The sequence below is a fragment of the Wallemia mellicola genome, assembly GCF_000263375.1.
Source record: "Wallemia mellicola CBS 633.66 unplaced genomic scaffold WALSEscaffold_9, whole genome shotgun sequence".
In the NCBI taxonomy this organism is placed as follows: domain Eukaryota; kingdom Fungi; phylum Basidiomycota; class Wallemiomycetes; order Wallemiales; family Wallemiaceae; genus Wallemia; species Wallemia mellicola.
This window is the reverse complement of record NW_006531966.1, coordinates 255,851-279,955: the sequence shown is the minus strand read 5'-3', so window position 1 is coordinate 279,955 and position 24,105 is coordinate 255,851. Positions and strand designations below refer to the sequence as shown.

The following is a 24,105-nucleotide window of genomic DNA, read 5'->3' as shown; positions in this document are numbered from 1 at the left end:
CAGAATGGACATGCAAGCTGAAGCTGATGAGCATAAGCGCGAAGTCAATGTACTACTCGAAGATGCTAACAAATTGAAGAAGGATAAGGATGAAAGCGAAAAGGAAAGACAGCAACTAAAGAATGAGCTCCAAGAGCGCACTAAAGAACTAAACGAATACAAGTCACGTAATGAAGAACGTGATGGTGAACACACGTTTTTGAAAGCACAAGTAGCTGAGTTGTTGGCAGAAAAAGAAGCCCTTCGACACGAGTCTAACTCATTGGGCGATTCTCACAAAAGGGAGATCGAAACTATGAGGTCGTCTCATGAGGATGTATTGAGCAGATTACAGCAAGAACTTAAGTCAGCAACAGAGGCCCAAACAGCAGCTAGAAAAGAGTCTGAAGAGGAAATGGCTACACTTATTAATAACAGAGCTGAAGAGGATGTCGAATTACAAGAACGCCTTAGTACAGCAGAGAGAGAAAGCAACGATGCTCGTGGTATGGCCACTAAACTTACTTCCACCATAGTTGTAAGAGATTCTACAATAAAAGAATTGGAAGCCAAAGTAGAAGAGCTTTCTAATCGACAAGATATGACAGAACAGAATGAAGGTTTCGGTCAAGTGCACATTGCAAAACGTATGGAAGAGTATGTCGAACTTCAAGATCGTGTTAGTGAACTCAATAATGTCATACAAAAACAAGCTTCAGAGATATCCAAACTTAAAGCAAGACCATTGCCTCTACCACAGCCTACGCAATCACCATCACAATCGAGAGTCAGCTCAGAGAGTACGGCAATCAGGAGACTTTTTGATAGAGCATCATCACCTAATCTCAGAGCAAAGTCTACTCCTTTGACCAAAGCTGATGATGGCGAGATGGATAAGTTAAATGACGTCGTAAGAATACAGAGAAGCACAATAGCAGATCTACGTAAGAATATTATGAGTTGGAAAGGGGTAGGTCTATATCGCATTTCTATATATACGCTAACATTATGTAAGGAGAAGGACACTTTCGATGAAAACAGAGCTCCAACACCCACTTTATCTAGATCATCATCGGTATTGGAAAGACCAGTAACGCCTCAAAACACCACTCCTCAACGCAGAGGACATTCCAGAGCATCTTCAATGGCAACGCCTTCTAAGTCGAGACCTATGGATAGTTTATCACGTACAGGTAGTGTCAAAGATACTCCTGAGCCTTTACCTGCATATGACGGTCTTAAATCTAATAGCTCAATAAGGAGAGGACCTAGAAAAACATTAGAGCATGAAATAAAGAACCTTCAATCAGCCAATCTGGTTGAAAAGTCAAAGAAGGGTTTCGATAATAGTCCAAGATCAAAATTTAGACCAAGTTGATCATCTTTAGTATATCACTGTAATATTTTTACTAGCGCTGGTTTACGCTATGTTGAACAATTCCAATTTGCTTTTCTTTTTCTGCTTTAATACATGTATAAATTTTGGTTTTTAGTCTATGTGCATATTCAAGACAAAATATTAAAATAAAGATGATTGTAAATGCATGAGAAAATGAAAAAATAAGGCAAGTTGATCTATGGGATGTCGAGTGTTTGTTTGAGTCTCTTGATGAGATGTAAATCCTCTTTTGTAAGGTCGTTGCGGAAGTTTTCTTTAAGAACATCAATAGATTTTCTTGAAATGTGTGACAAGAGTAAGTCAGATTCTTGGAAGTGTCTACCAACCATCTTCGGAGCTTGGTTATGTGGGTTGTCAATCTTAACGGCAATACCAGCACCAGTTTGATTTTTCTTAACAATATCCAAAGGCTTATGGTTAATTTCTATACTACCAACTCTACCCAAATTTACGATTTCCTTTTTACCTTCACCGTTGACAGTCGCAACGCAGATTGGGGTACCAACTCTTAAAGTACCATCGACAATATCACAACCGACAATGATTGGATCTCTACGGACAAATGCTTGTAATATCTTCAATCTACATGGCCAGACAGCTGCTGGAGCTGCTTCCTTCCTCTTTTCTTCAACGATAGACTTGTTGTAAGCGGTAAATTGATCGAAAAGGTGGTAAATAATGTCAGCCTTGAAGATCTTGACACCTACTTCATCAGCATATTTTTCAGCTTCTTTATCAACTGGAACATCGAACGCAAGGATAGTTGCGAATTCCTTAGCCTTTTCAATCATAACACCAGCTCTCAAAACATCCTTTCTGTAAACAGGACCAATGTTGATACCTGAGACAGGAATTTCTGAAGCTCTCAAGAAATCCAACAAAGCTTCGAGAGAACCCAATGTTGAAGCTTGAACACAGACACCACGACCTGACTTGTCAATTGAGGACAAGAGTGTTTGAAGGTCACCCATGACTTCTTCCATAAGCTCTTCTTCATCATCATCTTCACCAACGACCATCAACCTCGAACCTGCAATTGCTTTTTCGAGATCCGGAGCGGTAATCTTAACACCCATTGAGGCCTTAATCTCCTTGTGATGCACATATGCACCCTTGATTCTCATTTCCTTCATTGGTTGAGGTGTCAATAAGGCTCTGACCTGAGTGACAATTGGACCGTTTAGACCACATACTACAATCTTATCACCTTCTCGCAAGATACCGTTACTCAATACAACATCAATGGTAGTACCGAGACCTTCGATAACCTTGACTTCAAGAACTGTACATTCGAGCTCAGACAAGTACATAAGTGATCCACTCATACGCTCTTGAGTGAGGTTGATGAGAAGTTGGAGTAAGTCTGGTACACCTTCACCGGTGAAGGCAGAGGTTGGAACCAATGAGACGACCTTACCCATCTTCTTGTTATCGTAGTAGACGCAAGAGTTGAGACCTTGCTCTGCGAATTCTAAGTTGACTCTGTCCAATCTCATATGGAATTCCTTTCTAACTGCCTCTGATTGTTGTGCCAATGAGTCCAAGAATGCATTGTTTGGAATTGTCTTCCAACCATAGAGACGATCGATCTGAAAGGTATGAGTGATAAGATTTTAAAGATATGAAAATCAACTCACCTTGTTAAGAGCAACAATGAATGGAGTCTTCTTGTCACGGAGCAATCTCAGTGATTCTAATGTTTGTGGTTCAAGACCGTGCTGATAACTCAGTCAGAAAAAAGTAATCCGAAGATTATTACTCACCATAATATCTACAACCAAGACAGCAATGTTACACAACGAACTACCTCTAGAACGAAGGTTGGTGAAAGATTCGTGACCAGGAGTATCGATAACGAGCAAACCAGGTAATTTGTATTCTTGCTTACCCTCCTTATCAAGAACTGCAACCTTCTTCTTTATGTTTTCAATTGGGAAGTATGTTGCACCAATTTGTTGAGTAATACCACCAGCTTCACCTTCTTGGACGTTTGTTTGACGGATCTTGTCAAGCAATTTGGTTTTACCAGTGTCGACGTGACCGAGGATACAGCAAATAGGTGAGCGAAGGTTATCTTTGCTACGTGCGGCAAGAGCCTCTTCGTGACGTTTGATACGACGCTCATGGGCTTCAGCTTTACGCTTAAGAGCCTCCTTTTGAGTGCTTGTGAGCTCCTCATCATCAGATGAATCTTCTGAGTCATCGTCAGAGTCTTCTTCACTTGAGTCCTCTTCTGATGAGCTCTCTTGAGCCTTCTTAGCTGCTGGCTTGCCTGCTGGTTTAGCTGCCTCTTTAGTCTCTGCTGATTTAGGAGCTTCTTTCTTTGTCTCCTTAGCGGCCGCTGGAGCTGGTTTTTTCTCTTCTTCATCAGATGATGCATCCCAGTCATCAAGGTGAGGATCACCGGCAGTTGGAGCCTTTGATTCTTCCTTCTTATCGTCTTTGCCTTCATCTTCAGATGAGGTTGCATCCCATCTATCTTCCTTCTCTTCCTCTTTGGCAGGAGCTGGCTCTGGTTTTGGTGCCTCGACTGGCTTTTGTTCAACAGGCTTTGGTTGTTGTTGTTGTTGTGGTTGCTGCTTGCCTTTTGCTGGCTTTTTACCGTAGATTGGTTTCTTTGGCTTGTTATCGCCTCCTTCTTCTAAACCAGCAACACGAACACCAGATGACAACAAAGCTTGACGACGAGCTTCACCAGCAGCCCTCTCCTTCTTTTGCTTGTCGGTGAGCCACTTTCCTTCCTTCTTGAGTTGCTCACGCTTAGCTTTATCTTTCTCCTTCTTGAGTTGTTTCTGTTCTTCTTCGTAAAGTTCAGCTTCAATTGCCAAGCGCTCTTCTTCTTCGATACGACGTTTTTCTTCTTCTTTACGACGCTTTTCCTCTTCTTCCTTTTGCTTGTTGGCTTCGAGTTGAGCTCTCAACGCAGCCAAACCAGCAGGAGGTTTCTTACCGCCCTTCTTCTTATCAGTTGCCTTTGGTTCAGGCTCAGGCTTGTCAGCTGCACCACCTTTCTTCTTCTTCTTCTTCTTCTTGTCAGCTGCTGAAGCGCCTGCTTCTTCTGGTTCATCCTCAGCTGGAGCGTCTGTTGGCTCAGCTGGCTCTGGTGCTTCTTCCTGAGCTGGAGACTCCTCCTTTTGAGGTTGTGCGGTCTTTTTGTTAGCAGCTTGCGCCTTTTTCTTGGCCTTCTCCTTCTCTTTCTTGAGCTTTTCTTTCTCTTTCTTCGATAAAAGTCTAGGAGCACCGTCATCTTCCGCTGGAGGTTGTGGAGCAGCCTTTGGTTCATCTTTTGGAGTGACATTAGCGTTCTTTTCCATAGCAGCTGCTAACAAAGCGTCTTCATCATCCTCGTCTGCAGGCTGTTGCTGCTTTTTGTTCTTATTTTTGTTCTTCTTGTTTTTGGCTGACTTTGAGATTGCTGCCATTAGATCACCACCGTCGTCGTCGTCGTCCTCATCTGGGACAGCTGGAGATGGCTTGATTTGATCGTCTGATTCATCGTTCTCGTCAGAATCGCCACCTTCGACGTCCATAGCGGAGAATGCGGAGAATGCACTCTTTTTTGGAGGTGGTGGTGCATCTTCCTCGCTGCTTACTTCTGCTGTATCGTTTGCAGGGATGGATTCGCCTGCTGTAGCCCTTTAAATGAGAGATGAGATGATAAATTTTAGAGATGAAGAATGGAATACCCACCAGAAGTCGTCATCTTCAGTCTTTTTTGACTTTTTCCCGCCTTTCTTTGGTGGCATTTAGTTTGTGGAAGAAGATCAAGAGATGAGAGAAATGAATGGATTGTTGAAAAGAGTGAATGAAGGGAATAGTAATTTAACTGAAGATGATATTACAGATTTACTTGAAAATACAACTGATATACTTAGAACAGTTGTTTTACATAAATTGAACGAGTTATCTGGCTTACAGCAATTAGAAACTAGGATAGGAGCATTAGATGATAACAAATATGGAGATATTATAGCAATTTTACTGTCAGTCAATCCAGAGTTTGCTACTTCTTTAATAAATAGAGATATACTCTCTTTTGATCCAACAAACAGTCTAAACATCCTAAACTCAGCCTCTTCCTCTAAACTAGGCAACAATTTGATTGACGATAGATCTATATTCTACTTAAACTCTCAATTTAATAGTAATGACGCCCAGATCAGCTTTCTATCTACTCTCACACTCATCAAGCACAACAAACACCTTAATAATAAGCAAAGCATGCATTCACACTATGACAGAATATCTCGCTTAGCTTCCACTTTCGATAGACTCCCAGACAACGTCATCAGCATCTTCTTAGAGGCTTTGTCTTACTTATCGTCAACGCCTTTGATAGCAGATACTCTCTCAAGGGACGTCAGACTTATCAACTTAATGCTTTCAACTCTGCATTTACCTCCTACGAAACAATCAACTCAGCTTTACTCCCAAGAGCAAGCTCCTAGAGACACCTCCATCGAGTTCACTCTTTCGACAGTTCTAGCAAACATTTGCCATTACCCACAACCACTAACTGAAGAACAGAAGACGCTCAAGAAGCTTCAAAAATCAACAAAGCAGGTAGATCCTGAAGATGAAGAATACATGTCTATCGAGAAAGTACGCGGCCGCAACTCCAGAATGCTTCAAGCAGGTGTCGCCTCGACATTGTCAGCCCTCTCGAGATCGAAATCTCTCCTTAGCAGACGCAACACCTCGACAGTTTACCTTGCACTCATAACAAACGATGCAAACAGACCAAACCTCCTCAAAGATGGAGTAGTGAAGGCACTTTTGAATATTATATCCCAACAGCCATCTCCATTGACAGGTGATGACTTACATGCCAATCAAGCACTTGCAAAAATGACGATTACGACACCGCCTAGTACGCTATATGCACCACCTATAACAACAGCAGCGATTGGATTTATAAGACCACTCTATGAAATGTTGATTCATCCTGATGCCCTGCAGCTTCAACAATTTGAAGCCCTGATGGCACTAACCAATGTGTCGTCTGTCGGGCCGGACCTTGCTGAGCGCGTTGCTACCGCATTCGACGGTGGCGTGCTATCCACTGCTGAAGAATGTCTTCTGAGCTCCCATGAGCTCCTCCAGAGAGCATCAACAGAGTTAATCTGCAATCTCGTCGGTATGTCCGAGAGCGCTTTCTCAAAGTACACCACGTCGGCGCGCTCGAAAGTTAATTGTGGGATCTTGTTGGCTTTATCGGATGCAGAACTTGTTGAAACACGCTTAGGTGCAAGTGGAGCTCTTGCTCAACTTTGTGGAATGTCTCCTATTGTTTGCGCACATATCTTGAGCGATCCTGCGAAATTCCTCAGAGTTATTATGGCACTACTCGAAGATAGTCATCTTGGCTTGGTGCACAGAGCTTTGGTCATATTGGATGCCACTCTGGAGGCATGTAAGGATATCCTTGTTAGTGACGATCAGGCTAAAACTGCAATACAATCATCCGGTTTGGTCGATACACTCAAGAATCTCATACTGAGACTGGCAAATGAACCAAGTGGCAGAGATGTTTTGCCGATTCTTAAAGATACCCTTATCAAATTGAAGAACTGTGGTATTAGCATACAAGTGTCCAGTTGAGGTGCGTTAGCTGGATATTCAGTATCTGTAATCTCATAACATTCAGGAATGGCTTTTCATGTAGTTCCCTTCATCTTATTACACCTTTGTGGGTACATGAATGGTTAAAATAAGCTACATCTGACATAGTCAAATAGGTATTGTGTAAAACCATATGATTATGAGAATTTCAACCATTTTAAGACTTTGCCGTCATTTTTTGAATGATTTCCTTTCATTTTAGCTTTTCTAATATTACTTACATACTCTTCAAACTTTCTTTGTTTTTCGTGGTGACGTCTAACAGCTCTGTTGTAGACCTTTTTATTATAATCTCTGATTCTGTCCTGATCATATTTCATACTGGCTACTTGCATAGCATCCTCATACTGGGCATTACTAGTGATGAGTGCATCCTCCTCGGTTGTCTACTACATCAGCAGGATCATCACTCTACAAATAGGTCGCCCACCTGATAAGATTGAAGGAGAGTATTCACTTTGTCATAATATTCAACAGATGAAGGTGCTATAGGATCAGAAGATGCTATATAAGCAAATGAAATGAACGCGAAGCAAACAAAAGAAAACCCGAGCATTGTGAATGTATGTACGACTTGATGTAACATGTTTATATAGTCAAAACAATATTATTAGGCTGAAAACGCCTTAATATCAGCCACAAACATGTCTAAAAACAAAAAAAGAAAATGATAATAAGAATAGTCGTTGAAGAACAGGAGTCTCGTTGCGCGTCTGTACGTTCTCACATCCGATCCATTAATGAATATCCAGGTAAATCGTCTAATCGTGTGCAGTTGCCTGACTACGAATTGTGTGTAGACGATTCTTAATCGAGGAAACGAAAATACTAATTGCTCAGTAATCGCTCCTCGAACCCAGGACTTCAACGGAGATGTGCGTGACAGCGCTCATCGCTAATCCTCCTTAGCTTTAGCTTATTCATCAACTTCCGTGATGCCATTACAGCTGAAACTTTAATAGAAATTTTGCCTAGTTGTTTGCGTGGCGACATATTTCCCGAAAAAATTTTCAAAATTTGGCAGGAACCTGAAATTTGAAAAGTGCAATCGATATTGCTTCACCACATTCAATGTAACGCTATACTACGGGTTAAAAAATTGTAATGAAATGCCATGAATCGTCCTATATTATTCAAAATGGGTGTGCTGGCTATTATACTCTATAGAGATATCTTTGTTTTACTACCACTCCAATCAAGAGCTACGCGAGACGCTGGTTGGAAACTACCTTCAATGAATTCTTCAAGGTTATGTTCTGTGTTGCTCATTTTACCACGAATGGGTGCCCAAGAGGGTGGTGGACTGAGATATTGACCATCTACAATCATGTGTCGCCTATCAGAAGCGAATGAGGCAATAAATGTCTCCGCATCGACGACATGCAACCAAGCGCGTAATTCCTTAGACGTTGAAGAGTGGAAGGTGGATTGTATATATTCATCTAACCTGCACAACCGACCCAGGCGTGTATCCAAGTCTAGGACGTAATCGCCATCATCCAATGAAAACAATGCAATAACGTGATAATCCCAAATAACGGGATAAGGATCACCGCGACTACTAGCATTCTGTTGACACAGCAAAACGTGCTTCTTAGTGTTACTTATAAAAGCAACTCTGTTATTCCGCTGAACGCCTGCATCAGCTAGCTTCTTAACGAGTCTGTAGATATTTTCTTCGCAATAACAACTCTGATATTCTGCGCTTTCAGCGTATTCTAATATAACTGTAATAATATTTTTCATCGTCATCGTTGAGATTCAAACTGTTCCTTCTTTATCGCTCGCGATGAGTAAAGGCGTGAAATCACCAGAGAGTAGTAGTGCGACGCCTGTGGATACTCCAGAAGGTGGCAGGACACCCGGTAAACCAATTGATATGTCACATTTACCTGTCGCTACCAAAGAAGCGCGATCTACGTTTGATAGTCTCGAAGAATGCACATACGCGAATAAGAGTCTAGGAAGGACGAAACAGAATCTCGAAGAAGCCTACTGTGATTGTTATCTCACAGGTGGAGAGTGCGGTAATCACTCGGATTGTATCAATAGACTCACCCAAGTCGAGTGTCTTCTTGACGATTGCAAGACTGGGCCACAGTGTAACAACCAGCGATTCCAACGTAAACAATGGGCAAATATCGACATTATCAAGACTGAAAAGAAGGGATACGGTTTGAGAGCTAATGTCGACCTTGATAGGGACACGTTCTTGATTGAGTATATAGGTGAAGTAGTCACTCAAACGCAGTTTCTTAGACGTATGAACACCTACTCAAAGGAAGGTATCAAGCACTTTTACTTTATGATGCTCCAGAACGAAGAATTCATCGATGCCACACGCAGAGGAAACATAGGGAGATTCGCAAACCATTCATGTGCACCAAACTGCTTTGTATCCAAATGGGTCGTTGGAAAATATGTCAAAATGGGTATTTTCACAAAACGGAAGATCGAAAAAGGCGAAGAACTCACTTTTAACTACAATGTAGACAGATATGGACATGACGCCCAACCCTGTTACTGTGGAGAACCAAATTGTGTCGGTTTCATTGGTGGTAAAACCCAAACTGACATAGGTGGTATGGACGATCAAATCCTTGATGCTTTAGGTATCACACCAGAGGAGATTTTCCAACACCAGCTTAAAGGTTCCAGGAAAAAGAAATCCAAGAAGCTTGACGAGGATTATGAACTCACCCTCAAGCCAATGGTACTTACTGATGTACCCAAGGTTATTACGGCCGTTAGACAGTCCTCTACTAATAGAAAGATTCTTATAAAGTTACTCCAACGTATGAGGGTAAGTGAACTCTCTTATTGACATTCCTCACTTAAACTTTACAATAAGATGACTGAAGAAATTGATATCCAACGTCAAATGATGCGTATGCATGGTTTCGCAATACACTCATCATTACTCTCTGAATACCCAGATGACGAAGAGATTAACACAATAGTGAGTGTTCATCCACATCACAGTGATCGTGTTAACACGCCCAGGTCCTCGAAATGTTATCACAATGGTCACAGCACCTTAAAGTAAAGAACAAAATAGAAACATCAAAAATAGACGAACCAGTTAAAGCTATTCTCGAAAAATTCGAAAATCCTGAAATAAAGAAGCATGCAACGGACTTGCTAGAATTATGGAATAAACTCGAGAGTGCATATAGGATACCAAAGAGGGGTCTGAACCAAACTGAAGACGACATCCTCAAAGCAGAGAATCAAACAGATTTGATGCAACAGCGAGAAAATAAGAGGCTGAGATTACAAGAAGAAAATTTGTTTAAATCCCAAAGAGAATTTATTAAGCCAGAAGCATCGTCGACGCCATCGCAGAGCGAAGCGCCTACCTTGCTCGAACTTGAGAAAGAACGGAAAAGAGAGCGCGAAGAGAAGTTCTCAAATGCTGCCAACCAGAAACTCGAAAAAGAAGCTATACAAAAAGTCATAGAGAATGCTCGAATTGTCGAGCAACAACGACAAGAAGAACTCGCAAGGCAAAAGGCAGAAGAGGAGGCTGAGAAGAAGAAGAAGAAAGAGGACAATGAAGCGCGCAAAGCTGCCAAAAAGGAGAAGGAAAAAGAGAAGAAAGAAAAGGAGAAAGAGCGTGAGCGGCGAAAGTCATCCAATGGGAAAACAACTTCAAGTGACAAGCCCACATCTGGTTCTTCTAGTGATCCATTTAAGAAACTTCATAAACAGATCGGTGAAGTTGTCGTAAACACAATGTCGAAGAATAAAGACAGATTCAGTCATGATAGCTTCAAGAAACATGCGAAGGAGCTAACGAGTACGCTTCTCGAGAAGGAGAAGAAGAAAGGTGGTACGGAAGTGACTGATGATAAGAAAGTCAAAATGAAAAAGTTCATTAAAGAGTACGTAAACAAGATCCTGGCAAGAAAAGAAGCAAAGAAGGAAGGTGAAAGTAATAGTCAAGGAAATGAACCCGAAAAATCACCATCCAAGGAGCCAGAGCCACTTGCGGAAGAAATGATGGCAGACTGGTAAACCTAGAAAAGCCAATTATTTATTCATTCTTGTATTAAAGACTTTCTTAAGAGTTATAACAGAAATATTTTAAATTCGTGTATGTCATTAAATAAGCCGATATGTGGAAAACAATTAACGGGTATTAAGGTATTTTTCGAATTAGTTATTACCCAATCTGAAACCAACTGAACTAGCGATTCTAATTGGTAATTCTCTTCTAAGGTCACCACCTCTCTTACCATAGTCGATCCATGCGGAACGTAAAACGGAAGTGTGAGCTGATGAGAGAGCGAGTAAATCGTTCTCTGGCATTCTCTTCAATGCGGATATAGTTGGTGGTAATGCAGGGTAGTCTGGGTCCGGAGTACGCAATGGTGATGGCCATTGTATACGTGCATGATCATCAGTCTCGACGCTGAACGCGGAGTTAGCCGTGCGAATCATGTCTCTTTGTTCGCTGTAGGTGTGTGTTAGATGTGAAAATATAGTATAAAAAAGTAAGACACTCACATTTCACGAAGAGTGTCACCTAATCTTCTCAATTCAGATCTGTGAACTTCAAGGTCTTCTCTAATGTCATCGACACGTGAACCAACTGCGCGATTGACATTGTCCATGTCCTTGATCGCTTGTGTGGATTGTTGGATGAGACGGGCTTGGTGCTCGATGGCCTCAAGGGTATCAGCGTGGAGCTTTCTGTCGTGGCTGAGCTGCTCTCTTTGGAATTCGAATTGCTCGTTATGGGTAGTACGGATGAAAGACATGAGCTCGCTGTGGTTACGGTCTTGACGAGATGCTTCTTCTATGGAGAGAATCTTCTGTTGTTCGAGCATTTGATTGTGGTGTCTCTCATTCTGTGCTAATAACTCTAGATTGTTTTTCTCGAATGAGTGCACGAGTTGCTGCAAAGTAGCGGTGAAGGTATTAGACAACTGGTGCTGTGATTCTTCGGATTGCCTAGCAAGAATAGACAAGTTCTCCTTCTGTGTTTCGGCATTCTCGTTGTACTGCTGGCTAAGTTGGGCTGATAAGTCTCGAATTGAGTTCGCGAGGCTGACGAGATCAGAGGACTCCAAACCGAGTGCGATGTTGAGGTTTGACAAAGCCTGAGCAGCTGCTGAAGTGTCTGGGTTTGCTGGCATATTTTCGTCTTCGTTGTCGAATTGAAGGAATTTATTCAGACGTCCTTCAAATGCCAAAGAAAGCAAATTCCAGTTGAGTGAATTTCTAAAGTGTAGAATCTGTAGAATTTGCTAACAAATAAATTCTAGATAAAGAAGCGGCTACGACACTCAACTATCAACTACAATCGTCTGTCTATTTGAACGAAATCGGACAGTCGAGTCTATCGCTTCTACAGTCACATTCCATAAAGAAGTCAAGCCAAAAGACTCAACAAAGGCTAACACCAGACTTCAAAAAAGATGTTCACAACGCTCGCAAGGTTAAATAGCCTCTCCGCTATCATCAGCTCTAGCTTATTCGTCCTCATCGGGATGATTAGTCTGACGAGTTTAAGATACCCAGAAAGCACGCTATCAAATATCCAACTCACTCAGTTCAACGTCGTAAATAGCTACAACAAACTCAACGAGTTCGCATTTCTCCGTTTCGACGGCCTCATTGACAGCTCTCACTTGTTCGACAACTGGAATACAAAGCAAGTTTTCGTTCAGCTTACAGCAAACTACAACAACAAAAACACCCAATCATCCACCGTCGTATGGGATAAGATCATCAAACCACACCAACAGCACACCAGAATCGAAAACGCAAAACAGAAGTATTCCTTAAAGTCAAAGTCTTTCAAAGACTATTCCAATGCTACGCTCACTTTAACATACGACATACAGCCCTACGTTGGTCTAAATAGGCAGGGCGTTTTACACAGCCAGCCGATTGAATTCCCTAATGTGAAATCGAACATTTAAATCAATTTACTCTTTTTGTTACGCGATAGTGCCTTCTTGTGTTGCAGATCCAGCCATTCACAGTTTTCCCGATACTCGCAGGAATTACACTTGTAAACTTCCTCTATATCCACTCCCTGATATTGTCCTTTGAACCAGAAATCAAATGCTTGCTTTATATATCCCGCGAACTCCTCTTCCTCATATTTGAAGACATCTCTGCCGATATGTCGACCATCGTTTGCATTATGGTAAACAATTTCAACCTCCTCATCAATGTTTCCAAGCATAAATACAGACACACGCCTCAACTGAGCAATTAAAGGCCTCAATGTGAGACTAGGCTTATCTTCTGTCATCAGTTGTTGCCTAATTAGCGGTGTTTTAACTTCCTGATCAATGTCAATCTGATGAGTTGTAAACCAGGCTTCCCAATCAAATGTTGGAAAGCCGGAGAGAAGTTTGTGATAAACCATTAATTGTGCTCGATGGCCTCTGTTGGTGTATCTCGGCATGTAACCATCTGATCTAGTTTTATCGTCAATGACGCGCACTTTGTTGGTATTTCTGTCTAATTTGAGTTCATCTATATCACCCTGTACCGTATGCCCATCTATATAGCCTCTCACACCGAATTCACGACATCTTCCCTGCGTTTCAAGTGTCGCGAGTTGTTCACAACATTGGTGTAGCCAGACAACATAGTAATCAACATCATCCTCAAATCTAATGTCCACTAAATCATCCTCTAGGTAGCCGTATAGTTCTCTTTCTAGCTTATCATGATGAATCGATCCTTTGCTCATTAACTCCTCTTTCGCGAGTGCTTTACTTCTATCAATAGTGACTTTCTTGCCTGTATCACCTATTATTTCAGCTGTCCGTTTGTTTACGGGTATGGTGCTACCTCCAGTTATTTCATTGTATAGTTTCTGATATGCACACCATTGTATTTCAGAAATCTGAGATTGTTAGGTGTGATATTCTATGCCAACGTGCTTACATCAGTCGCTGCTAGGAATCCCGCCTTCTTTCTGAATCTCTCATACGGGGGAGTCGTTATGATTTCAATTGAAGTGCTCCTATCACGCTTCTTATCTTTGTTATCAATCCCAGCCTCGATTTCTTCTGCGAATGCTCTCACTTCAGCTGTATCTAGCCAGTTATCGTCAAACTCTTTATCATAATCACTCATTTTTATCAGTATATGATGAATGCACCCTTAAGGAAGTACATCCAACAACTTGGTAGAAAGAATGCACGAAATTGTGCATCTTAGTTTTGGAAATAGTAGTGCATATTCTACTGTACAATACTTTAACCAGCAGGTGTGTTAGTTGCTTTATCAGCGCTTTCTATTCTGACGTAGTAGGAATTCTACTTTAGTCAGGAAGACGCAGATCAACAGCCAATTGATCACGACGTCAGTTACAGAGTCGGTGAAGGATACGACGGCTCAGAGACTTACGTTCCCAGATTGTTGCTCTACGATCTGAAGTGTGAGCTCATATAAACTAGAAGAATGCAAACTTACATAAATAGCCAACTTTGGTAGTATAAAGAGAGTTAATGAGCTATATGAACAAGATAGAGAGCGTGATAGTACATTTGATAGCATTTCTGGGTTCGTCGACGTTTCATTTTCGCATTTTCGATTGGTCTGACGCAATGTAGACAACAAATAGAATACCATCAACAACCTATAGGGCAGAAGAGCAGATATCAAGAGCAGCTAGATAAAGGTGAGGATCCGGCTGCGCCAACCAACGATGAAGTCAGATCTTGGACGGATTTCAACAGATCGTATTTTCATCCTCGGTCTATACATCAAATACCTAGTTTTGTGCAGTCTGGATCAACACTTATGGAAGACACTGGTGGTTTGGTCGGCTTTGACGGATTCAAACTCGGCCAGGATGTTTACAAGGATTATGAGAGGGTCGGTTGGCTGTATTAACCAATCAGTATACTTAACATACTTTAGGAGCACTATTCGTTCGATGAAGACTTGAGACATTTTGCAGAAGAGTGCGATTTGTTGCAGGTGAGATTGAAAATCTTATCAATACATTGTACTCACATTTCGTAAAGGGCTTCCACGTCAATGCAGATATAAGCGATGCCTGGAGTGGTTTCTCCTCTGCATATCTCGAAGAAGTCAGAGAGACATACGCCAAAACTCCAATCATGGTGTTCGGGCATGAAAGAGACCATTTGGCTCCTTGGAAAGCATCAAGGAAATACGAAGATATCGAAGATGATGTCAAGCATCCCCTAAGTAGTGTTCTCAGAATGAATGAGATGCTGGCTCTTTCGAGACTTGAAGCCGTTTGTGACATGGTCATACCATTGTCTTGTCCTACGACATGGCGCAATGATTACAATCTGAAGGTGAGTAAGGATGGCATGTTTAGCTATTTGCTTTCTAACAGATGTCAAGTTGGATTCGCTCTTCGTGTCTTCATCCATCCTGAACCCGCACATCGATGCTACTAGTCTTCCTTTGAAACTTTTCAACGGAGGTACGAACATCCAACAATTATCTTCGCAGTTGAACTGGCGTGGCGGTACCAAGATTGTTTCATTATGTGGAGCCGTCGGTGGTACTCTTGACGCTTTTGACTATAGCGGTATAAATTCGAGCAAGGAAAACGATGTATTTGCGCAGATGGATGTCGTAAGGCCTCCATACAAACCAAATCAAGAAAAATTGGAAGAAAAATTAGACAGTCGAACAAAACTCAGACACCCATTGATATCTAGGTGGGTACTACTTTTTGAAAGCACACAGTGAATCTAATACAATACAGGTATTGGATTGACAAGCCAGCTTACGCACTTCATCCATCCCATTCAAAAGATATATACAAGGATGATGATCTGAGCACATTGTCGACGCTCTTAACATCTGACGCAGTTAGGAGTAAAGTAGAAGAACATGGAAAGTTAGCTGAGAGTTTCCCATTTAAATACGGGGGACTCGGTAGTGGACTTAGTCGGGATGAAATGATAGAGCTCGCTGAGCAGTTCTGGCGGATACATTCATCCTACAACTCTGATCCGCAGTTTGGCGAACTTGACCTAAGCGATAGCTTGGGATCCGAAGGTGAGTATGAGCTCGATGATTGAGGTAATATGACGTGTCGGTTTTATCGGCTATAAGAAGAGCTGTCAGAGAGGATTGTAAGGTGCATAGGAAGAAAAAGATGGATAAAATAGAATATAAAAGCTTATATGTGCTCTTGTGTATATGATTTTACGTTTGAGAAATCTCTTCATCGAAAAAAGAACGGAAGACTATATCTTTTTCTTGATCGACTAGATTATAAAATGCTTTGTCGTGCGTTGAATAAGAGAGCACTCGCTGCACCACGTCTTGCACCACGCGTGACCGTATCCGCGCCAGTAAGTCACACTCTCACTTCTACTACCACTTCAACGTCATACAGAGATTTATTAGTATGTCAGCAATCAGCAAATCAGAGTTCAGAGAAGAAAAGGACACTTTTGGTCCACTCAGAGTACCATTAGACAGATATTGGGGTGCACAAACCCAGCGTTCACTCCAAAACTTCGAAATCGGTGGTGAACAAGCTAGAATGCCTGTACCATTAACCAGAGCATTCGGTGTTCTCAAGAAAGCAGCTGCTGCTGTCAACATGACCTACGGTTTGGACGAGAGAATCGGTAAAGCAATCATGGAAGCCGCAGATGAGGTCGCTACAGGAAAGCTCGACTCACACTTCCCATTGGTCGTATTCCAGACTGGTTCAGGTACCCAAACTAACATGAACTCAAATGAAGTCATTAGCAACAGAGCTATCGAAATTTTGGGCGGCAAACTCGGTAGCAAAGACCCAGTACATCCAAACGATCATGTCAACATGTCTCAATCTTCTAATGACACTTTCCCAACCGCTATGCATGTTGCTGCCGTTTTAGAACTCAACAACTCACTCTTACCAAACTTGACTACTTTGAGAAATGCACTCGCTGACAAAGCTGAAAGCTGGTCAAATATCATCAAGATTGGTAGAACTCACTTGCAGGATGCTACTCCACTCACTCTTGGTCAAGAATTCGGCGGTTACGCCCAACAACTCACTTACGGTATTGAGAGAGTTGAAGCTGTCATCCCAAGACTTAGCTTGCTCGCCCAAGGTGGTACTGCTGTAGGTACCGGTTTGAACACCCGCAAAGGTTTCGATGTCAAGATCGCAGAGGAGATCACCAAGATTACCGGTGTTCAATTTAAGACTGCACCAAACAAGGTATGTAGGGTTCTTATATAATAATATATCCTAATAATACGACCAGTTCGAAGCATTGGCCGCTCACGACGCTATCGTCGAAGCTTCTGGTGCGCTCAACACACTCGCCGCATCTCTCTTCAAGATCGCACAAGATATCAGATTCTTAGGTTCAGGTCCAAGATGTGGTTTAGCTGAATTGTCACTCCCAGAGAATGAGCCAGGTTCATCAATCATGCCTGGAAAGGTTAACCCAACTCAATGTGAATCATTGACAATGCTTTGCACCCAAGTTTTCGGTAACCACACAGCTATCTCTTTCGCAGGTAGCCAAGGTAACTTTGAGCTTAACGTATTCAAGCCAGTTTTGATCTCAAACTTACTCACCTCAATTAGATTGTTGGCAGATGGATGCAGATCATTCACCAACAACTGCGTAGTCGGTATCGAACCAAACGAGTCAAAGATTAAAGCAATCATGAACGAATCACTCATGTTGGCAACTTGCTTGAACTCCGAACTTGGTTACGATAATGTCGCAAAAGCAGCTAAGAAGGCACACAGTGAGGGTCTCACCCTTAAAGACTCAGTACTCCAACTTGGTTTACTCACTTCCGAACGCTTTGATGAGCTCGTCAGACCAGAATTGATGATTTCACCAAAGGATTAAATAATTTTTGATACATAAATCTCTATACATTGATTGAAAGAATCTACCACCGCCTTCTATCTTGTGAATTACCGATGTTTTCGAAACCAGATGAAGGGCCACTAATGGATCTAACTCTACCCTGTACTAGATCATTTCCATAGATATTATCAACTTTTACCAGTTCCTTTACTCTAAGAAGTTGACCTGCGGTATCAGCTGAATGTGGATGTAAGACGACCGACATTCTCTTATTTAAACCAAGTGCTTCTAATGTACGCTGTGATTCCTTTGGTAAACCAATAGCAGATCTAGTCAAAACTACACGATAGAAACCCTTTCCAGATGCTGGATTTGTTGATGCGTTTAAAACGTTTTTAGGTAAATAAGGTAACGCCCTTTGTAGCCAATTTATTGACATTTTACTAATAATTTCTATAGATGACTTGGTAGTCTGGAAGGAAGAAGTGTTCTTACTTTATTACATTCATTATGGACGCAAGGGCGTTATTGAGAGCTAAAAAAGCAGAAAGAGCTCCTGTGAGATCAAATAAGCGACAAGCTGAATCTAGTTTGGATGTACCACAAGTGGAGAAGAAAAGGAAATCAGAAGTCGCTGAAATACCAACGGATTTCTTTGATAATAGCGCTAGTAATGAGAATGACGACCATGAAGAACAGCAGGAGAAGAATGATGATAATACAGTCAGACAAACAGAAACAGAACCCGCAAATGTAGATAATCAAGTAACACATCAGAAATCGATAGAAGAAGAGCTAATGGCTTTCGATAATGAAATTTCACAATTAGATAGTCAACCAGCACCATCGTATAATCCCTCGATATTTGCAAATGCAACAATCTCAGCTGAACCAGTTCTCAATCCATCTGCTACAGAAGAGGCCACGCCAGAAGGTACAAACACTCTCACTGGACGCGGCCAGAAAGTTATCAGTGAAGAGCAGCGACAGGTAGATGAAGAAGAGAAGCTAAAGCGAATACAGGCATATGAGAACGAAGATTACGCCCAGCGTCTAGAAGAAGAAGCCAGAGCACAGGAGGAAGCAGACGCACGAGTAACAGCGCTCAAGCAACGGATGGAAGAAATAAAAGCGCGTAGACGCAAGTGATGATAACGCCAAACTACTGTTGTATTATAACATCAAATTATTATTTTTACATCATAACAAAACAAACCAAAAGTAAACCTTGAAAACCGAGAATGAAGAATGAAGAGAACTGTCCTTGAAGTTGTCTGTGTCGTACTTTACAATTGTATCGTCTCACTGTCGTTATTTCCAAATATGGAATGCTAGGCCGCCGCTAGAGGACGGCGATGATTCAATCCCTTATCGGCGTCGGCTGGTAGTGGTACATTTGCTGCTTGGTGTGCTGTTAACTCATTTGAGTTTAGTTTCAGATTGTTTGCGAGTGTTTTCAAGCAATTTTGGTTAATTGAACGCCTGTTTAAACTTTCGTTATTTATTCCATCTAGAAATGAAGCTTTAAGAGTGCCTTTCTGCTTTGGTGGCGTGTTGGATGTGCTAGACAGTGGGGGTATCATATCAACGGCTACTGATTTGCCAGCTTTGTCGACAACGCGCACTCTCCTAGCGTAAATGCCTAATGTTCTGAATACGACGTATGCAGATGCATCGAGTAGCCTATCACCGATTAGTTTGTTACTTCTAGAACGGGCCAACTTACATCAGAAATACGATAGGAAATGTTACGCTGAAAGCGAGGTATCTGCATAATAACAAAATAGTTTGTATATAAGCAGGTAATGGAGGGAAGAATAGCGCTATTATCGCCATCTTTGTATCCAGTGATGGTTGTGGAATGTTAAGATCGGTGATAGCAAACAATCGATAATATTTACAACTTTTCTAACTCTAGTTCTTTATCGTTAAGTGGTCTAGCACCAAATGCAGTGCTGTAGAGTTTGTCGCACTCCCAAGCAAGCTCTATATCTTTGCTTGTCACACCGGGTATTTCTTCCATTGTCGAGTGCGTAATCCAGTTAAGTCTAACGTGGCCATACATATTTGTTATAGTTGGGTGATGCTGCATTATTAGATTTTGTAAATTGAAAGTCTAGGCACTCACGTTGTGGGATATGCATATGTCAGCCACGCTATTGATAAACTTTATAGCACCTCTAAATCCTTTGAATGTGTACAATCTTTCTATACTATTCCCACGCTGCTTGTATGCATCCAACTTAGACAGCGTATTTCTAATTTCATCATCGTGTAATAGTCTAGGTGATGCGTCACTGCGATGTGGCGGACAAGGGCATTCTTGAGATACCGTAGACGACATTCTGACGTTTTTTATCGTTCCTGCTAGTGCTCTTGAGCGAAAGGAAAACATATAAGAAAGTTGATAGGGAACAACAACGATGTAGGAGATAAAAATTGCTTAAAAATATTATTATATTAGCGTAAAAGAATAAAATATACATATAAACCTCTTAGACAATAATAGACAAAAACTAGACAAAAGGAAGTCAATAACGTCATCACGATTTCGATGACAGAATCATTTGAGATATTAAATGTACGTGTACAAAAACATATACAGCTCTCAGACAAGATCTAGACAAAAGAATTCCATAACGTCATCATTTGGATGACGAGTTCAATTAGATTATTCAACATATAGAGTAGCTTCTATACAACCAACATTATGGCTTACAATAATAACAACGCTACTGTTCTCCTCGTCGGCTCTACTGGCTTTGTCGGTGGTAGAATTCTCAACGAGCTGATTCAAGCTAAGCATAACAATAAGATTGGAAAGGTTATCGCCGGTGTGAACCATGCAACACACCTTGCAAACGTCGATCAAACTATCCAGCTTGATTACCATGATGATGAAAATCTTAACCAGCAATTGAAAGACGTAGATGTTGTGATCTCAGCGATCAGTATCACACCAGATAGTTTAACTAATGTTGACAAGCTGCTGGTATGTATCATTTCGACTATACTTATAGCTAACAATTCGCAGACAGCCATGGCATTCAATAAAGTCAAGCTCTACATCCCATCAGAGTATGGCGTTGACTACAACAAAACACAATACAAATCTCATCCCGTATTCGTCGCTAAATCGCGTCACATTGAAAAAGCCAAACAATTCGATTTTAAGACAGTCAGTATCTACTCGGGCTTGATCATGGAATTCACATTTGGTAAGCTTCTTGACATGAAGGAACTCGAGTGGAAGTTGGTATCTTCCAAGCAGAAAGTGGCGCTCACTTCTCTCAATGATCTTAGCTCAGTAATAGCACAACTAGCTGCTACACCTCTCGAAGACGTCAATAAGCTGAAGAGCGAGTTGCGTGTATTCTCAGATTGTAGAAGCATCCACAAATACGCCAGGGTTTTCGAAGATCAAATACATCAGCCGATTGTGCTCATTGATGTCAACAGAGCGATCTACGAAAAGACATTCGCACTCCTTGAGAAGGGAGAATACACTGGTGATCAATTCGAAGCATTTAAAGCCACAGTACATCTCATCGCGAGCGAAGGCTCAGTTGATTTCACTGCTGATAACGACAACGGTATGTTCGAGATTGATTGGACAACAGTAGACAAATACGCTGCATTTATTTGTCACTCTTAAGTAATATTTAGTATAATTAGTATATTTTCTAGTATTTTTATCTGATTTGTAAGAAATATTTATATTCTTGTACACATACCACCGTTATCAAGAATGTCGGATGACGATCTCGACGATTTTGATTTAGACACAGAGACGCTGAATAGAATAGCGGCGACTGAGGCTCACTTTATGGCATCGCAGAAGCCTCGAGTGAGCAATTTAAATACACCCCCAGCCGTACCTTCACCAGAGGAAGGTCCACCGCGGAAATTGACACGACGAACTGGACCATCTGTGACACACTCAATCGCCAAAGACATGCAGAGCGTTGGTAATTTCCCTAAATCCCAAGCTTATCGACATCCATTATCAATAGATAATAGCGATAGATCATTTGGCGCATCTGCACAAGCGAAATCTACACCAGTACAACATATACCACCATCGTCAAGCCCAGCTACCACATTCGCGCGTGATAATAGTGCTATTTTGGCCGCTGAGTTGTCCAGGATGCGTCGACAGAAGGATGAGGAAATTGAGAAAAGAATGCAGACATCAAATCAATTAAAGGCGCAATACGAAATAAACTATCGTGCTCATGGTGAAATTGAGACTGTACGGAGGCAGGCCTTACGCGTGGGTTATATTTCGCATGTATGTTTTTTTAGCTCATATATTCCAGGACCAAGAAGAGTTGAAGGCACAAAAAGAGAAACTAAGAGCTGAAGTTGCGCGATTGCAAGCACTCAACGCCGATCTCAACACAAAGAATGAAACTAGCAATGAAAAAATGGAGATAGATATGATGTTTCAGGTGAGCAGTTATGTTACCGTATTTTTCTTTCTGATACCCCATTCAGAGGCACGAAGCAGAAACATCCATACGCAAACAGAACCGCTCGACCGTCAGTCCTCAGAGAAGGACGAGTAGAGCGTCTTCAATGGGTTTTCCAGGTTTACAAAACTCCTTTGCGAGGAACACCGCAGGTTTGTCACGGGGTAAAACAGCCATGCCCGCTCCACCTATCGCCAGCCGCAAAGATGAAATGGACTGGCAGAGCGAGACTAATGAACGACGTGCACATTCTCAACCTCGACCGACAACTTCAAAAAACGATAGCAGTGATTGGGAAAAATTCACACATTTACTTTTTAATCATCTTTGTTGCTATCCTTCGACAAGAGCGTACAGGCAGCTGACGATACAGCTCATCCTTAACGCCGACGTAGAGTCACTCGAATTGGACAAGTACAACAGAGCGTCTGTAGAATTGTTGGAGACGTTCGGAGAGGAAGTCGTGGAAGGCAGAACAGATGCAGCATTCGCGAAGGTAGTAAAGAATTTGAACATTTTCGTCGAAGTTTTCCTTAATTGTGGTATGTTGACGCATCTTGCTGAGACTTTAGCGCTGTTGGCATCGTTGGTATATGCAAATGAGAAGATACTAGACTCCCTTCTATCCCCAGTGCACGAGGTGGATGGCAGTTCGCTTGTGTTGTCAATCATGAAGATCGTGAAGAAGCACCTGAAGCCTAAAACTCAAGTGAACGAAAGCGAGGAAATGAAAGGGTCCCAGGAGATACTTGAAGAGATGATACAGGATAACCTGATGGATTGTGTTCTCAACTTCGTCGAAACTGTCGTCATGCACTCTCAAGATTCTCAAACAGGGAAACTCATGCCATTATTGAAAGATGCTGCCGTTATTCAGATACCATTATTGTCAAGTCAGAAGCCATGGTGTGTTTATCGATGGACGAGGTTTCTTGTCTTCGCGGCAGCTCATAGAATGATGACAGTTGGGATAGTCAACCAACCGCGAAGTAAACAGCTGCCTAATGCCGAAAATGGTTACAATTCGACACTACTTCACTTATTATCAGGTTATTTGACAAACCCGCATGCGAAAATGAGACCAATTGATAAGCACAAGCATTTACTGTTGATATTGGCACTACTACATACTATCATAAAAAACGATGAGGTCATGCTTACATCCCTTGTCGATTCGAAAGTCCTGATACCGTCATTGATCACACTCTTAACAAAGGATAGTGGTATCTTATGGAATGAGGACAATATCGTCTTGTATCCATCAGAAGATGAACTATCGACTGAGAATGTTATAGACAGGATAATACCACTTACACAACTCATTAATTTACTTATAACAAACACGAATCAGACTAAATTTGCGAGTAAATTGCAAAACAATAGACCATCATTTCAACATATGTGTATAGTCAGTTTAGGTAGAATAGCATTCGCGGAATCTCCTGATTTCATATCTGATGATTACAAGGAAGATCTGGAGTACTTGTCAGATATAGCCCGAGATCTGCTCGTCTTGATCATCTCTCCTGACGAAGGTGACATGATATATCTTACATACAATTCAGATGAAGAATGAGATTGTTAAATTGTTAAGTTATCTCCTTATTTATATGTATATATACAATTAATAGATAGCATTGAATTTGTTTCTGACATGTTGGAAGACTGTACGAGTGTTCACGTAGTGCTACTCATGAAGGTTTTTACCTTGGATTGCTAAAGAAAAGTATTTAGTGAGGATACCGTCAACATCTATAGTTTCAACACAAATCGCTTCGAGATTTTGAGAGAAATTCGCCATTGTGGCATGTTATCTAGCTTGGCACGATGAGATAGCGCTCTT

The 24,105-nt window shown here is 41.5% G+C and overlaps 16 protein-coding genes across 16 annotated transcripts; 8 read left to right on the top strand and 8 right to left on the bottom strand.

The window, feature by feature from the left end:
- Positions 1 to 1,554: 1,554 nt before the first annotated feature.
- Positions 1,555 to 4,692, bottom strand: WALSEDRAFT_18633 (P-loop containing nucleoside triphosphate hydrolase protein; the record flags this gene model as incomplete). The annotated part of the gene is made up of 3 exons (XM_006958185.1): positions 1,555 to 2,967; positions 3,016 to 3,096; positions 3,142 to 4,692. The coding sequence occupies 3 exons, from the start codon at positions 4,690 to 4,692 to the stop codon at positions 1,555 to 1,557; spliced, it is 3,045 nt and encodes a 1,014-aa protein (XP_006958247.1).
- A 457-nt stretch (positions 4,693 to 5,149) lies between these two features.
- Positions 5,150 to 7,303, top strand: WALSEDRAFT_57463 (hypothetical protein; the record flags this gene model as incomplete). The annotated part of the gene is made up of 3 exons (XM_006958321.1): positions 5,150 to 6,980; positions 7,026 to 7,067; positions 7,117 to 7,303. One exon carries the CDS (start codon positions 5,150 to 5,152, stop codon positions 6,977 to 6,979), a length of 1,830 nt encoding a protein of 609 aa, XP_006958383.1. The 3' UTR covers position 6,980; positions 7,026 to 7,067; positions 7,117 to 7,303.
- On the bottom strand, positions 7,138 to 7,556 carry WALSEDRAFT_64316 (hypothetical protein; the record flags this gene model as incomplete). The annotated part of the gene is made up of 2 exons (XM_006958320.1): positions 7,138 to 7,386; positions 7,431 to 7,556. The coding sequence occupies 2 exons, from the start codon at positions 7,554 to 7,556 to the stop codon at positions 7,138 to 7,140; spliced, it is 375 nt and encodes a 124-aa protein (XP_006958382.1).
- A 548-nt stretch (positions 7,557 to 8,104) lies between these two features.
- Positions 8,105 to 8,752, bottom strand: WALSEDRAFT_68948 (hypothetical protein; the record flags this gene model as incomplete). Its single annotated transcript, XM_006958319.1, has 1 exon — positions 8,105 to 8,752. One exon carries the CDS (start codon positions 8,750 to 8,752, stop codon positions 8,162 to 8,164), a length of 591 nt encoding a protein of 196 aa, XP_006958381.1. The 3' UTR covers positions 8,105 to 8,161.
- Positions 8,753 to 8,879: 127 nt separating this feature from the next.
- On the top strand, positions 8,880 to 11,062 carry WALSEDRAFT_45956 (SET domain-containing protein; the record flags this gene model as incomplete). Its single annotated transcript, XM_006958318.1, has 3 exons — positions 8,880 to 9,803; positions 9,852 to 9,959; positions 10,004 to 11,062. The coding sequence occupies 3 exons, from the start codon at positions 8,880 to 8,882 to the stop codon at positions 11,015 to 11,017; spliced, it is 2,046 nt and encodes a 681-aa protein (XP_006958380.1). The 3' UTR covers positions 11,018 to 11,062.
- A 74-nt stretch (positions 11,063 to 11,136) lies between these two features.
- WALSEDRAFT_57461 (hypothetical protein) lies at positions 11,137 to 12,178 on the bottom strand. The gene is made up of 2 exons (XM_006958317.1): positions 11,510 to 12,178; positions 11,137 to 11,456 (listed from the first exon to the last, which is right to left on the bottom strand). The coding sequence occupies exons 1-2, from the start codon at positions 12,139 to 12,141 to the stop codon at positions 11,159 to 11,161; spliced, it is 930 nt and encodes a 309-aa protein (XP_006958379.1). The 5' UTR covers positions 12,142 to 12,178; the 3' UTR covers positions 11,137 to 11,158.
- A 21-nt stretch (positions 12,179 to 12,199) lies between these two features.
- On the top strand, positions 12,200 to 16,125 carry WALSEDRAFT_60377 (tubulin nucleotide-binding domain-like protein). The gene is made up of 10 exons (XM_006958315.1): positions 12,200 to 12,213; positions 12,271 to 13,871; positions 13,913 to 14,237; positions 14,282 to 14,408; positions 14,452 to 14,533; positions 14,584 to 14,848; positions 14,894 to 14,953; positions 15,001 to 15,300; positions 15,350 to 15,672; positions 15,720 to 16,125. The coding sequence occupies exons 3-10, from the start codon at positions 14,166 to 14,168 to the stop codon at positions 16,036 to 16,038; spliced, it is 1,548 nt and encodes a 515-aa protein (XP_006958377.1). The 5' UTR covers positions 12,200 to 12,213; positions 12,271 to 13,871; positions 13,913 to 14,165; the 3' UTR covers positions 16,039 to 16,125.
- On the bottom strand, positions 12,204 to 14,110 carry WALSEDRAFT_68944 (hypothetical protein). The gene is made up of 3 exons (XM_006958316.1): positions 13,913 to 14,110; positions 12,271 to 13,871; positions 12,204 to 12,213 (listed from the first exon to the last, which is right to left on the bottom strand). The coding sequence occupies exons 1-2, from the start codon at positions 14,102 to 14,104 to the stop codon at positions 12,927 to 12,929; spliced, it is 1,137 nt and encodes a 378-aa protein (XP_006958378.1). The 5' UTR covers positions 14,105 to 14,110; the 3' UTR covers positions 12,204 to 12,213; positions 12,271 to 12,926.
- Positions 12,424 to 12,930, top strand: WALSEDRAFT_18440 (hypothetical protein; the record flags this gene model as incomplete). Its single annotated transcript, XM_006958177.1, has 1 exon — positions 12,424 to 12,930. One exon carries the CDS (start codon positions 12,424 to 12,426, stop codon positions 12,928 to 12,930), a length of 507 nt encoding a protein of 168 aa, XP_006958239.1.
- A 131-nt stretch (positions 16,126 to 16,256) lies between the features above and the next one.
- WALSEDRAFT_32568 (fumarate hydratase) lies at positions 16,257 to 17,867 on the top strand. The gene is made up of 3 exons (XM_006958314.1): positions 16,257 to 16,314; positions 16,359 to 17,180; positions 17,227 to 17,867. The coding sequence occupies exons 2-3, from the start codon at positions 16,371 to 16,373 to the stop codon at positions 17,827 to 17,829; spliced, it is 1,413 nt and encodes a 470-aa protein (XP_006958376.1). The 5' UTR covers positions 16,257 to 16,314; positions 16,359 to 16,370; the 3' UTR covers positions 17,830 to 17,867.
- Positions 17,860 to 18,264, bottom strand: WALSEDRAFT_60376 (hypothetical protein). The gene has a single exon (XM_006958313.1). It carries the CDS (start codon positions 18,227 to 18,229, stop codon positions 17,873 to 17,875), a length of 357 nt encoding a protein of 118 aa, XP_006958375.1. The 5' UTR covers positions 18,230 to 18,264; the 3' UTR covers positions 17,860 to 17,872.
- Positions 18,265 to 18,300: 36 nt separating this feature from the next.
- Positions 18,301 to 18,939, top strand: WALSEDRAFT_64307 (hypothetical protein; the record flags this gene model as incomplete). The annotated part of the gene is made up of 1 exon (XM_006958312.1): positions 18,301 to 18,939. The coding sequence occupies one exon, from the start codon at positions 18,301 to 18,303 to the stop codon at positions 18,937 to 18,939; it is 639 nt and encodes a 212-aa protein (XP_006958374.1).
- A 92-nt stretch (positions 18,940 to 19,031) lies between these two features.
- On the bottom strand, positions 19,032 to 19,656 carry WALSEDRAFT_68940 (hypothetical protein). The gene is made up of 2 exons (XM_006958311.1): positions 19,517 to 19,656; positions 19,032 to 19,473 (listed from the first exon to the last, which is right to left on the bottom strand). Exons 1-2 carry the CDS (start codon positions 19,624 to 19,626, stop codon positions 19,122 to 19,124), a joined length of 462 nt encoding a protein of 153 aa, XP_006958373.1. The 5' UTR covers positions 19,627 to 19,656; the 3' UTR covers positions 19,032 to 19,121.
- A 7-nt stretch (positions 19,657 to 19,663) lies between these two features.
- On the bottom strand, positions 19,664 to 20,167 carry WALSEDRAFT_60375 (transcriptional coactivator/pterin dehydratase). The gene is made up of 2 exons (XM_006958310.1): positions 19,919 to 20,167; positions 19,664 to 19,876 (listed from the first exon to the last, which is right to left on the bottom strand). The coding sequence occupies exons 1-2, from the start codon at positions 20,132 to 20,134 to the stop codon at positions 19,688 to 19,690; spliced, it is 405 nt and encodes a 134-aa protein (XP_006958372.1). The 5' UTR covers positions 20,135 to 20,167; the 3' UTR covers positions 19,664 to 19,687.
- A 333-nt stretch (positions 20,168 to 20,500) lies between these two features.
- WALSEDRAFT_68938 (NAD(P)-binding protein) lies at positions 20,501 to 21,445 on the top strand (the record flags this gene model as incomplete). The annotated part of the gene is made up of 2 exons (XM_006958309.1): positions 20,501 to 20,782; positions 20,825 to 21,445. The coding sequence occupies 2 exons, from the start codon at positions 20,501 to 20,503 to the stop codon at positions 21,443 to 21,445; spliced, it is 903 nt and encodes a 300-aa protein (XP_006958371.1).
- Positions 21,446 to 21,698: 253 nt separating this feature from the next.
- WALSEDRAFT_32565 (hypothetical protein) lies at positions 21,699 to 23,604 on the top strand (the record flags this gene model as incomplete). Its single annotated transcript, XM_006958308.1, has 3 exons — positions 21,699 to 22,063; positions 22,110 to 22,241; positions 22,288 to 23,604. Coding segments are annotated over exons 1-3 (710 nt in total), but the record flags the coding sequence as incomplete, so codon positions are not given.
- Positions 23,605 to 24,105: the final 501 nt, after the last annotated feature.